Consider the following 13,815-nt stretch of genomic DNA (forward strand, 5'->3'; position numbering starts at 1 on the left):
AGGGTCATGATGGATCATAATCCACTCAACAGCACTTAACAACAACAAAGGTAGGATGCTGTGAACTGGCTGGGTATTGCCTGCCTGCCCAACTCTTCTGATGCTCAAGCCCTCCTAGCCCATGTGTGTTCCAACCTGTAATATACATGCCTGTGGGTTGGAATGCATGTTAGAATAAAATAGGCCATGACCATGCTGAAAAAGTGAATGTATGATTTTCGTTGTTCTTCAGTCACATTATAATTGACAAAATGATCATGACCATCAAAAAGTTGGGCCCCAGAGATGATAAATTAGCAGAGCTACAATTTGGAGGAGGTGAAAAAGAACCAAACATAATTGTGAATCAGGATTACCATGTTGGAAAAAAGAACATTACCAACTCTGAGTGTCTTATATACGTGAGAAATTTCTGGCATTCTGTTTTGGAACACAGAACAAGAAGTCTCAGGAATGTGTTCATGAAAAGGAAACCAGAAGACAGTCCCAGATGCCAGGACACTGATGAACAACTCATGGCTGCTCCTCCTTAGAAATCACTTGGCACCATTAGCTCTGGGCAGGTAGACAGATACGGACACATTTCCAGAAAGGAAAATGTAGGCATGTAATCAGTGACTAGCATGCAGGTACTCTGTGGCTAAAGGGTTCTCCTATCTTGCTCAAAAGGAATTGGTGTTGGGGGAAACAGTTCAGTTCGATTGTTGTTAAGTGCCACTGTGTAGGGTTTCCAAGGACCAGCTGGTGGGTTTGAACCACCAACCACATGGTTAGTGGTCCAGTGCCTATTTTCCAGCACCACACCAGGATTCCATATAAGAAAGCAAGATACTTCGTTCCAACCACTCTAAAGGTAGTTTCAATGTGACAAGAAGTATTTTTGCTTTTATCCTGCCTGTTCTTAGGATTGTGTCCAAGCGCTATTGGCTCTTCCCTATGGAACATCCAGTACAAGGCTGTGACCTGCAAGTTGCCTTAGTCTCTCTCGGGTCTCAGGGTTTCATCTGTAAAACTGAATTTGAAATGTTAATGTTTGATCTGGGAAAACAATGCTTTGCAGAGCATGTCTGATAAAATATGGAGAATGTCAGGGCATGTTTTCTATGGACAGATGACCGAGAACCCTATTCTTCCCTTTCTTCACAGAGCATTATCAGATGAGTGTGTTGGAATCTGCCCCGATTAGCTCCACTGTGGGGAGAGTGTTTGCCAAGGACTTGGATGAAGGAATCAATGCAGAAATGAAGTACACTATTGTGGACGGAGATGGTGCGGACTCCTTTGACATTCACACGGATCCCAATTTCCAAGTCGGCATCATAACTGTGAAGAAGGTAGTCCAACTCTTCTTTCCAACTCATTTTAACAGATTCTTTGAATGTATAGGAAATGCTGAAATGAACTATTGGACTGATTATATGGGCTGATTCAAATCTTAGGATCCTCTTTCTTATTATTAAAAAAAAAAAAAAAAAAAACAACCTCATTTGCTTACATTGAGAATACCAGTTGTGCCATCTTTTACAGAAAGGGTCCCAAGTTATGATGAAAATATATTATAAACATGTCATTTCTCCTAGCTGTTTGGCCACTTTTAAAAACTGTTGTGGCTTATTTCTCTAATAAGGCTAATGACTTGATAAATATTGGCACTTGAATAGCTCCCGTTTTGTTTTGTTTTGTTTTTTACTTTGTTGTCAAGTGCTGTTGAGTCAATTCTGATCCATAGCAACACTGTATAGGGTTTCCAAGGAGCAGCTGGTGAGCTTGAATCGCCAGCCTTGCAGTTCAAATGGCTCTGCAGTCTGGCACATTAACCCACAGCACCAAAAATATAGCAAATGTGTAAGTAACTTTCTTTAACTGCCACTTGAAGATCCATAAATGCACATCATGATCCGAAATAGCTACTGAGTGACTGCTGACCCTTCAGCCCCTGTGAATCCTATAAGGGCCAGGTCTTCTGAACACAAGCTAGCGAGTCCCTGTGTGACATAACGCACATATGGGGATACCAAAGCTGGATTGTTTTAATTGGAAGAAGACACATTAACAACCTACGATATGTAGATGATATAACCTTGAATGCTGAAAGTGAAGAGGACTTACAATACTTACTGATGAAGACAAAGACCATAGTGTTCGGTATTGGTTGCACCTCAATGTCAAGGAAACAAAAATCCTCACCAATGGGCCAATAAATAATATCCATATAAATGGAGAAATGATTGAAGTTGTCAAAGACTTCGTTTGCTCAGATCAACCATCTACACTCATGGAAGCAGCAGTTAAGAAATCAAACAATGTATTGCATTAGGCAAATCTATGACAAAAGACCTCCTTAAAGTGCTCAAGAACAAAGATGTCAAGTTAAGAACTAAACCATGGTATTTTCAATAGCCCCATATGCATGTGAAAGTGGGACAATGAATAAGGAAGACCATGAAAGAATTGATGCATTTGAGTTACAGTGTTGGAGGAGAATATTAGAAGTACCATGGAACACCAGAAGAACAAACAAATCTGTATTGGAAGAAGTACAGCCAGAGTGCTCCTTAGAAGCCATGATGGCCAGACTTCATCTCTCATACTTAGGACATATTGTCAGGAAGGACCAGTCCCTGGAGGAGGATATCATGCTTGGTAAAGTGGAGGGTCAGTGAAAAACAGGAATATCCACAGTGATATGGACTGACACAGTGGCAGCAGCGATGGACTCAAGGCTATCAAAGATTATAAGATTAACAGAACTGGGCAGTGTTTTCGTTCTGTTGTGCATAAGGTCACTATGGTCAGTACTGACTCAATGGTACCTAACAACAACAGCAAATCGTGTTACTGCTGAGCTATATTAGCTCAAAAATTCATTAATTTAATATTCCTTCTTTTCTATTTTGAACACATCTAATAGATCTTAAATGATTCAAAAAATATTTATCAAGTGTCAATATGTGCCAGCCATTGAAAATAAAATGCTCTACCATCAAGTCAATTCTGACTCATAGTGACCCTGTACAGGGTCTCCAAGACTGTAAATCTTTACAGGAGCAGAAAGCCTCATCTCTCTTCTGTGAAGCAGCGGGTGGGTTTGAACTGCCAACCTTGTAGTTATTAATCTAATGCTTATCCCACAATACCACCAGGGCCCCTTTGCTTGAAATATAGAGAGAAATAAAACAGTTAAATGTCTCTGCCCTCATGGATCTTACATTCTAGTGATGGAAAGACAAAACAAATCAAGAAAGTGGTGCATTAAAAGATGATACGGACTCTAAGGCAGAAGAAAATACACAAGATCAGGAGCTAAGGTGACTTCTGATTTCAGTTGAGTGGTTGGGACAGCCTCACAGAGAAGTGACATTTATTTATTCAAAGACTTACTGTAAATGCAGAGTGTCACTACATGGAGGTGGCCAGGTTGGCAATGCACAGTCCTCGGAGGTGTCTTGTAAATACCCTTTCTTTTCTTTTTCATTTATTTTAGATTTTATTTTATTATAGCTTGGGTAAATGTTTATAGAGCAAATTAGTTTTCCATTCAACAATTTATACACGTTTTGTTTTGTGACATTGGTAACATGCCTTCAAGGTAATGGTACTCTCTCCACTTGCTCTATGAGTTCCCTGTTTCCATTCATCCTTAATCCTTGTCCCTTCCTGTCTTCTGAGCCTTGTTTCTGGGTAAGCCTTTACATGACTTTTGCTGAGAACTGCACATGGCAGCCTGGAGCTGTACGAATGAGCCCAGGAGATATCGCAAAGAGTGTTCCAGACAATGGGAACATTCAGTGCCAAAGCCCTGAGGTAGGAACAAGCCTGGTGCATTTCAAGAACATTAAGGAAGCTGATAAAGTTAAGTGGAGCAGAAACTAGTAGAAAAGGTGAGAAAAGGAACAAGGCAGCACTTTACAGGTTGATGTAAGACATTGGTTTTTACTTTGAGTAAAGTGGGGAACCACTAAAGTCGTGAGTTTTTTTAACAGATAAGTAGCATGGCAAGACTTTCATTTTACAATAACTGTTTTGTAGGCTATGTTGAGAAAAAGCATATTGGGGCAAGGGTGGAAGCAGGGAAACCATCGGGAAGGCTATTCCAACCATGCAGGTAAGAAATGATTGTGCCTTTGCCATTGGGTGGTAGGAATGGAGGTAGTGAGAAATGGCAGGAGTCTGGATGTGTCTTGCAATATATCCTGTAGAGTCAGGAGGATCTCGTAAAGGACTGGATAGGGATATGGAAGAAAGACAGGAGGTAACAAAGCAACAAGAAAATTGGAGTCATCATCAACAGAAACAAGTCAAGCAGATGGTATGGTGGCAAATGGAAACACTACATTTTTAATATTTATTAGACACGCAAATGGTGATGTGTAATGGCAGTTGGATATAGGAGTCTGAAGAAGAGCTCTGGGCTAAATTTTGGGTGTAGTAATTTGGGTGTAATAAGCATAGATGCTTATTATGAATCTGAATGAAGTCCCTAGACAGTAATACACATAGGGAAGAGGGCAGTGAAATGAGCCTGGAGGCACCGTGACATTAAGAGGTCAAGGAGAAGAAAATCAACCGAGAAGGCAAGACCAGGGAGGTAAGAGAAAGCTCAAGAAAGGGTGGTGCCCTGGGAGCCGTGAACAGAGCGATTCCCTGCGATGAATACACCTCAAGGTCAAATACGAATCCTGAAAGTTGACCGTGTTGTTTTTGCTGTTAAGTGTCTTCAAGTCTGTTGCAACTCATTCCAAGTAGCAGCTGGTGAGTTCGAACTGCTGACTTGGTTGTTCAAACCTACCTTGCAGTCTAGTGCTTATCCTACAGTACCCCGCCAGGACTCTGAAAATTGACCATTGGCCCTAGGATAATGGAGGTCATCAATGACCTTGACAAAAACAACACAGCCAAAACTGAGAATGTAGTGCAAACTGATGAGTGTTTATAATAACTTTATGCTGTTTCATAGAACTGAATTCACACTGCTATAAAATGGAAAAAGAGAAGAGTTCACATGTTTGTCCGGAATTTATTTAAGGTGGAATCAAATATAGTGCAATGAAAGAAGAGTATATTTAGTATTCCACCAACTGGAAATCTTTACAACAGCACACAATCAGCCCAAAACCATGCAACATGCTGAGATTAAGTGCTGATTCATCAAATAAATCTATAAGCAATTTAAATATTGCAATTTCTTATTTTATTCACACTCTTTGAGAATTAATAACATTTTCTTGTTGTTGTTGTTAGGTGCCATCAAGTTGGTTCCAACTCATAGCAACCCTGTTACAGGGTTTCCAAGGAGCAGCTGGTGAATTTTAACCTTGTGGTTCAAACCGATCTTGCAGTCCAGTGCATTATAGTATACTGCCACACCAGGACTCCAATAACATTTGTAGGTTTATAAAAAGTGACTAAAAATAATGATGCCAATTTGGTGTATAACACAGAATTAAGAACACTTGTCCACTATGGGACATGCCTCACAAGTTAATGATTAATGGGACATCTCTGACCATGACTAGTAACGGTAATACGGTAAATACTGAAAGTTGTGGGAAATTACAGTTTCTCCCATGCAAAAATCCTAATAAAAAAATTAAGTAAACAGAAAAGGAACTTTTTAGATTACCAATATTTAAGTTTTATTTTTTATCTTACAATAATACATATTAGATTATTCTAAATACTTGATATAAGATAATCATATTAACTTAGATCAAATTATCATATCACTTATGCTATAAGACACTTCTTTTTTTCAATGATTATAACTTTGCATCTGAAAGAACCTGAAAATGTCTTTTCTCCAGCTCCATTACCTAGAGAGAAGACCATATCTCGTAAGATGGACACTTTTTCATTACTAAAATTATATACATATTTAATCAAAACATATATCAATTTGCCAAGGTTATTTTGAATTCTCTTCTCAATGTATGAGGTTCCAGGAAATAGAATTAAGGAAGCGGTCAGTAAATTGGGTGGGTGGAAAAGTCACATCTAATCAATATTTTAGAAGCTACTGATTACTCAATCTATACTTTTAGAATAATATTTACCCAGATGCCAATCCACACCCATCTTCCCAGTTGGTCACTAATAATGTTAAATAAAATTGAAACAAAAGTTCTGCTTTTAATTGATCTCCCTAAGGCCTATTATTTGTCTATAAAGCACATATGTTTTCAAAAATAGACATTAATGTGAATGGATAGAGCCAGGTCATCATAAAACCACATCGATTATTACCCAGCACCTTGGCTTGTTTTTTTGCTTTTAAGTAATCAGTTAGTTGATTTCCAGTCTCTTAACATAAACACTTGAAACATATAATTTTCAAAATGTTCTTTATTTGACCATGAAAAGGATGCTAGGCCAAATCCAATCTTCTGTCTTACATCACACAGTGAGCCCAATGAAGAGACTGCATTTCCTCTGAGACAAAGCAGACACTAAGAGCAAAAATTCCATGTTTCATCAAATCTAAGATGCCATGAATTGCTAACCCCACCTTTTTAATATTATGTTAGGATGAGCACTGGACAGCTAACCACAAAGTCAACAGTTTAAACCCACCTTTAGAAACCCTTAACACGGTTGTTAACAGTAGGAACCGACCCGACAGCACTTAACAATAACAACCATTTTTTAAAAGCAACTTGTCAATTTAAATGATACAGTGCTTTCTTATTTCTTAGTTTGCCATTTTTGAAAGCTCTTATAGACACGGTAGGGCCTGTTTGCTTCACTAATATTAGATTTACCCCCTGCTGTTCTTCCCATGCCATTCTGCCTAAATAACAACTTTTGTTTCAATGCCAAATCATAGTACAATATTTTTGAAGACATTTTAGAATTCAACACATGCAGACACCAACTAAATACAACAATACATGAACAGCTTTGACCAAGTCTGGCTTGCACAGGCAGTGACAATGACATCCAATCTCTTGTTGCCCTATAACAACTGTAAACTGTCATCCATTAGAGGAGCAACCCTATTTTCAAGATGTCAAAAAAAAACTATGCATCTTAGAATCATTGAACTATAATAACAGAATCTGTATCTATTACCACTCAAGCCATTACCTGCTAGTATTCACCTTGAAAAGCTTTCATACTATTCATTGTAACTAAGTCTTGTTCTGAAGTTTGGAGGGGGACCTACGCAAAAATAAATATTTGTAATTCCCATTAAATAAAAGCTATAGTTGATCCAATAGATCCGTTTTGGAAGAAGTGCAGCCAGAGTGCTCCTTAGAGGCCAAGATGACCAAACTTCATCTCTCATACTTTGGACATATTGTCAGGAGGGACCAGTCGCTGGAGAAGGATATCATGTTTGGTAAGGTGGAGGGTCAGAGGAAAAGAGGAAGACCCCCAACGAGATGGATTGGCCAAGTGGCAGCATCGATGGACTCAAGCATGGCAACAATAGTGAGGTTGGCCCAGTGTTTCGTTCTGCTGTGCATAAGGTCGCTATGGGTCGGTACCGACTCCATGGCACCTAACAACAACAACGTAGTTGAAGTCATCCTTGATAATATGATATTCAGCATATTCATGACAAAAGAAAAAGACTTGAGTGAATTACATTTCAGTGAAAAAAATTGTTGACATGTGACCTTTCAGCTTTAAGGTAATTGCTTTGTTATCCGCGGTAAGGACTTTATAGGACTTCGTTTCTTTTTTTCATTATTGAGAATGTTTTGAAGTAATTGTTGTATCAAGCATTTAAATATTTTGGTCAGCTTTTAAAAAATGAATTATTCTTTAAAAAAACAGCACTTACATTCACTTTCTTCCCTGAAGTGCCACATTTATTTTGAAAGAAAACATTCGGAAGGTAAAGATGGGACAAAAAGGAAACAGCCAACAAACCATATTTTATGATGGAGTTTTAGACAAAATTGAAGTTTTGGGGAAGAACCCTGGATTAGGCATTAAACAATCCAAACCAGTGTTCCAACTCAGATACTACATAGCCATGAAGCTTAGGCAAGTCTTCTGGGATGTTTGGGTTTCCATTTCTTCATTTGTAAAATGGGGTGTTGAATTAGGTTCTTAAATCATTTCTGATAAAACTTACATATCCAAAATTCTCATCTGTCACATTGCCTTGAAAAGGCTGATGATGTGCTCTGATGGTGGTGGTGGTTATGTGCCGTGGACTCACAGCGACCCTGAATAGGGTTTCTGAGGCTATAAATCTTTATGGATACATAAAGCCTCATCTTTCTCCTGAGGAACGGCTGGTAGTGTTGAACTGCGGACCTTGAGATCAGCAACCTGACTCGTAACCACTACACTACTAGAGCTACGATAGTTCTTTGGAAAGTATCCCTACTGCTTTTGACTTTCAGAAGAAACTGTCTTTAAGGAAGAAAACAGGCACAATTGACAATTCACTTCTAAATAACATGGCAAGGACATTTGCTGATACAGAAACAATTCAAAGAAAGAGAAGAATTTCCAGAGACAGAATATGAGATAAGGGAAGACATAGCTACATTTTGCCTTTAAGTACAGGGAAAATTACATGGATATTCTGGAACAGAAATGTGCCGTTGGTAAGTGACACTGAGAGGGTGCCTACTCATAAGGATCCTATGTACACAGAATGAAACATTGCCTGGTGCTCAGCCATCCTCAGAACCGTTGCTATCTTTGAAACCAATGCCACACCCATTGTGTCCATCTATCTCATTGAGTGTCCTCCTTCTCCAGGGACTGATCTTTGCTGATGTCATGTCTAGGGAAAAAGAGACAAAGTCCCACTATCCTCACGTCTAATGTGCATTCCAGCTATCCTTCTTTCTTCTAAGACAGATTTATACATTCTCCTGAAAGTCCATGGTATATTCTTCATGAACACCATAAATCAAGGGCATCAATTCTTCTTCAGTCTTCCTTATCCACTGTCCAGCTTTCACATGCATATGCGGTGACTGAAATACCATGGCTTGAGTCAGGTTAACTTAGTCTTCAAAGTGGTATCTTTGCTCTTCAACACTTTAAAGAGATCTTATGCAGCAGATTTGCCCAGTGAAATGTGTCATTTGATTCTTGACTGCTGCCTCCTTGGATGTGAACTATAAACCCAAGTAGACGGAAACCCTTGACAACTTCAATCTTTTCTCCATTTATGATGTTGCTTATTGGTCTAATTGTGAGGATTTTTGTTTTCTCATCACTGAGGTGTAATCAATACTGAAGGTTGTAGTCTTTGATCTTCATCAGTAAGTGCTTCAAATACTCTTCACTTTCAACAGGCAAGGTTATGTCACCTGCACATAGCAGGTTGTTAGTGAGTCTTCCTCCAATCCTGATGCTGCATTGTTCTTCATATAGTTTATCTTCTCAGATTATTTCCTCAGCATACAAGTTGAGTAAGTATGATGAAAGGATACAACCCTGATGCACACCTTACCCAATTCTAAACCACACAGTCTATCCTGGTTTTGTTCAAACAATTGCCTCATGGACTATGTACAGGTCTGCAGGAGCACAATTAAGTGTCCTAGAATTTTCATTTTTCATAACATTATCCATAATTTGTTGTGATCCATGCAGTCAAATGCTCTGCATAATCAATAAACTTAGGTAAACCTTCTTTCTGGTATTCTCTGCTTTCAGCCAAGACCTGGCTGACATCAGCAATGATCTCCCTCTTTCCATGTTCTGTCATGAATCTAGCTTGAATTTCTGGCCATTTCTTATAGACACATTCAAGCAATCGTGTTTTAATTATATTCATCATAATTTTACTTGCATGTGATATTAATGATATTGTTTGATAATTTCCACATTGCATTGTGTTGGGTCAACTTTCTTTGGGATGGGAATGAATATGGACCTCTTCCAGTCAGATAACCAGGTAGCTATCTTCCAAATGTCTTGGCATAGACAAACCAGTGCTTCCAGCATTGTATCCATTTGTTGAAACATCTCATTTGGTATTCCATCAATACCTAGAGCCTTGTTTTTGCCAATACCTTTCGTGCATCTAACTCCTTCCTCCAGTTTCATAGGTTTTGATCATATGTTTCATCCTTAAAGGATTGACCACCGACCAATTATTTTTGGTACAGTGTCTCTGTGTATTCATCATCCTTTGCCATTCAATATTTTGCCTATAGAATCCTTCAATATTTCAACTAAAAGATTGAATTATTTTCCTCAGTTCTTTCAGTTTGAGAAATGTTGAGCATGTTCATCCTTTTTGGTTTTCTAACTCCAGGTCTTTGCACATTTCGTTCTAACAGCTTCCTGTGTCTTTTCAAGTCACCCTTTGAAATCTTCTAACTCTTTTACACCATCTTTTCTGCCATTCTTTTTAGCTGCTCTACATTCAAGAACAAGTTTCAGAATCTCTTCTGACAACCATTCTGGCCTTTCTCTCCTGTCTTTTTAATGCCCTTTGGTTTTTCATGTATGATGTCGTTACCATCATCCCACAATTTATCTGGTCTTTTGTCATAATGTTCAATGTGTCAAGTCTCTTCTTCAAGTGGTCTCTAAATTCAGGTGGGATCATGATCGTGACATCTTTTCAAATGTTCAAGCATTTCTAAAGATAAAGACTCCAACTGCCACTTTGCTTGAAGTAACCAAGTTTTTTAACGACATAAAATTTTCAGTTTTAAAACTAGGACAGCCTAAGGGAAGCCAGGATATGGACTAAAGAGGCTCCTGCCATGTTGATTTAAAAATAGATACGTTGAAGCCAATAATGCCAAAGTGCGATGACTTTTTATACATCAAACTGGATTTCCTAACTAGCTCTCAAGCATCTAGTGTCTTCCTAAGGTTCCTTTTCCAAAGCATTGAAACTGACATTGAAACCAAAACTCTGGAACAAGAGAAAAATTGCCTTTGGTGTTTTCCCTTACCTCTTTCCTATCATGTTAATGAATTCAAAAATCTTCTGATCAGCCATCACTATTGCCCATCCACTAGAAGCTTCACATAGCTGCTGGTGGCTAATCCGTTTTGCTCTATTACTTTCCAGCCCCTGAGTTTTGAAAGCAAGAAAAGCTACACCTTAAAAGTGGAAGGCTCCAACCCTCACCTGGAGATGCGTTTTCTGAACCTGGGCCCATTTCAGGACACGACGACGGTACACATCAGCGTGGAAGACGTGGATGAGCCCCCCGTGTTTGAGCCTGGCTTTTATTTTGTGGAGGTACCTGAGGACGTGGCCATTGGAACCACCATACAGATCATTGCTGCCAAGGACCCAGATGTGACCAACAATTCAATCAGGTTTTTTTGCAGATTTCTCCTTTTCCTTGTATCTTCCCTTCTGTTATACATAAAGGAGAAAAGCCGCCACTTTTTCCCTTTCTGTCTTCTTTCTCTCTCCCATCTTTGCCTATGCGCCTTTTCCTTGGCACTGTTTCATAGCCTTGCCATGTTATTTAGCAATGTTCTTATGCCTACAACTCACTTTCAATTGGTTCATCAAAATGCACACACAAAACGCACACACACACTTTGGTTTTCTACAATAGTACTATTGACGTGTTGGGCTGGGAAATCCTTTGTCACAGGGTTGTCCTCTACAGTGCAGGACATTCTGCAGTATTCTCTGACTTCTACCCACTGAATATCAATAATACTCTCTGAGTTCTGACGAGTTAAAACATCCCCAGATAGTCCACGTGTCCTTGGAGGGGGTGTCATTGCATCAGTTCGAATTCATAATGACCCTATCTGGGGTTTCTGAGGCTGTGCATCTTTGTGGGAGCAGAAAACCTCATCCTTTTCCAGAGGAGCTGCTGGTGGACTCGAACTGCCAACCTTGGGGTTCACAGTCCAATGTTCATCCTACAGAGCCCCTGAGCTCCTAAACCACCACTCTAGATAATGCATAACCACACACATAAAGGTCAAAACATTCAAAATGATTGAATCTTGGTGTAAGGATAAGCACTGGGTTGTGAGCCACAAGATTAGTAGTTCGAGCTCACTAGCCGCTTCGCAGGAGAAAGATGAGGTTTTCTGCTCCTGTGAAGACATACAGCCTTGGAAACCCTATTCAGGGTCATCATGGGTTGGAACCAACTCAGTGGCGCTTACTTAATGACAATAGTGAGGAACCTAAAGTGGCAGGAACCAACCTCACCTGGAAATGTGTTGTGTCTTCTTTCAACTTTTATGAACCTTTGACTTTTTTTTTTTTCTTTTTTTTTTTTTTAATGGGGCAAAATAATTTGACCACACCACATGGAGAAGGTGATCTAGAAACTACTCCTGGTGTCAATGACTTTGACTCCAGGTAAACTGGCCAGAGGGGGTTTTGTATTGTGATCTCACATATATATTCCATATCTATCACTCCAAAGTATATTTTGAGCCTAAAGATTCCAGTCAAGATGTTTCCCCCCTCAATAAGGGAAGGAGAACTGTTTCTTGCAAGTAAGGCCATTTCCCATCAACCCTGGATCCGAAGTGTGAACAGCTGGTGAACAGGTTGACACTTCAACCTTCCAGAGCTACTGCCAAGCCTCTGAAGCTTGACACAAAAGATCAGGCTTCCAAGGCCATTTGAGATCATCTGTCACATTAATTGTTGAAAGCCACACAGTAAAATGAAGCCAGGACTTCAGTGCAGATCACACATTTTAAACACACCCCAATTTTTCAAATGTTTTTTTCTGTCAACTGGCTACTTCCCTCACCTGGTGCTGTTTTGCATTTAATGAAAATGTGCTTTTGCATTTTAACAAAGATGGTGCTCTCCAGGGAATTTCCATCCTACAGGGAAACCTGCTTTCTCTAACAGACTAGTAAACATTTTATGTTTCAGGCATTAAAATGGCTAAAATTATTTTGTGTGAATATGGATATTTGGTTCTTAGCAGACAACTAATCTTTCAATTATGAGTTTTCAATTATGAGTCAACTTTAAGCTTTGTCCATGTCAAATCAGACAGGAAGCAGCTCTAGTATTTCCAAACCCACCACAATAAATATGAAGCTGATTCTATTACAAATTTATATTTTTCAGAAACCAAGAAATATGTATATTTTCAGATCAATTCATTAATTTATTTATATCAGAGGATAAGCTAAGAGGAAAACTTTAGAGAGCAAACCTTTATGGGAGAAAACTGCTTGAAATAAAACGAGCGCACGCTTGAAAGCTATCAGAGCCCATTTCTAACATGTTCAGTGGCCACATGGACACATCTTCCTACAAGGGAATCACTGGAGTCACCAGCTGAACGACAAAACAAACAGAAGATACCGAACAGTCAGGAAATACACACACGTACTCTTCAGGACTTATCATCTCCACCTGAGGACATTTCTAAGCCTGAGAGGGAAAGATCAGGAGGTCTAGATCTACCCCTGACATGGAGCCAAATGCTGCACAGGATGGTCAGATAATCACCCCTAATGAGCCAGCCCCGCTGTTAACATCAGCAAGGCCCATACTGGATCCCAGCAGATCCTAGGCAGGAGGAATTCTGAGTAGGAACAGGCAGTGTCCACCGGGCATATGCTGGAGCAGGACTCTAGATTCTGAGAGATGAACTGGCAAGGACAAGACAGCAGCCACAAGATGGAGGGGAGATGACAAGGGCTCAGGCATGGGACACAAAGTAGAACTCCGGTTTCCAGAACTGGGGGCAATGTCATTCTGCGTTTCTGCAAAGAACAAGCCTTCGCATGGAAAAGTATAAGATCCCTGCTCCTTTGTACTGATCCCACAGCACCGGGAAATAGTCCTTGGACTACAAACACAACATGTTATAGATGAAGGCCCTTTGACAGGTGTTTTGTTTTTTTTTAAAGACTCTTGGTGGTGGTGGT

General features: G+C 39.5%; 1 protein-coding gene across 1 annotated transcript in view; it reads left to right on the forward strand.

Moving 5' to 3' along the window:
• Window positions 1-13,815, forward strand: part of CDH20 (cadherin 20, type 2) — a 74,380-nt gene that overhangs the window by 29,935 nt on the left and 30,630 nt on the right. Inside the window, exons 5-6 of the mRNA XM_006837532.1 lie at window positions 1,147-1,334; window positions 11,006-11,259. Coding sequence (XP_006837595.1) covers window positions 1,147-1,334; window positions 11,006-11,259 — 442 coding nt within the window. The remainder of the gene's footprint in view (window positions 1-1,146; window positions 1,335-11,005; window positions 11,260-13,815) is intronic.

Source organism: Chrysochloris asiatica, unplaced genomic scaffold (genome assembly GCF_000296735.1).
Source record: "Chrysochloris asiatica unplaced genomic scaffold, ChrAsi1.0 scaffold00021, whole genome shotgun sequence".
NCBI lineage: Eukaryota > Metazoa > Chordata > Mammalia > Afrosoricida > Chrysochloridae > Chrysochloris > Chrysochloris asiatica.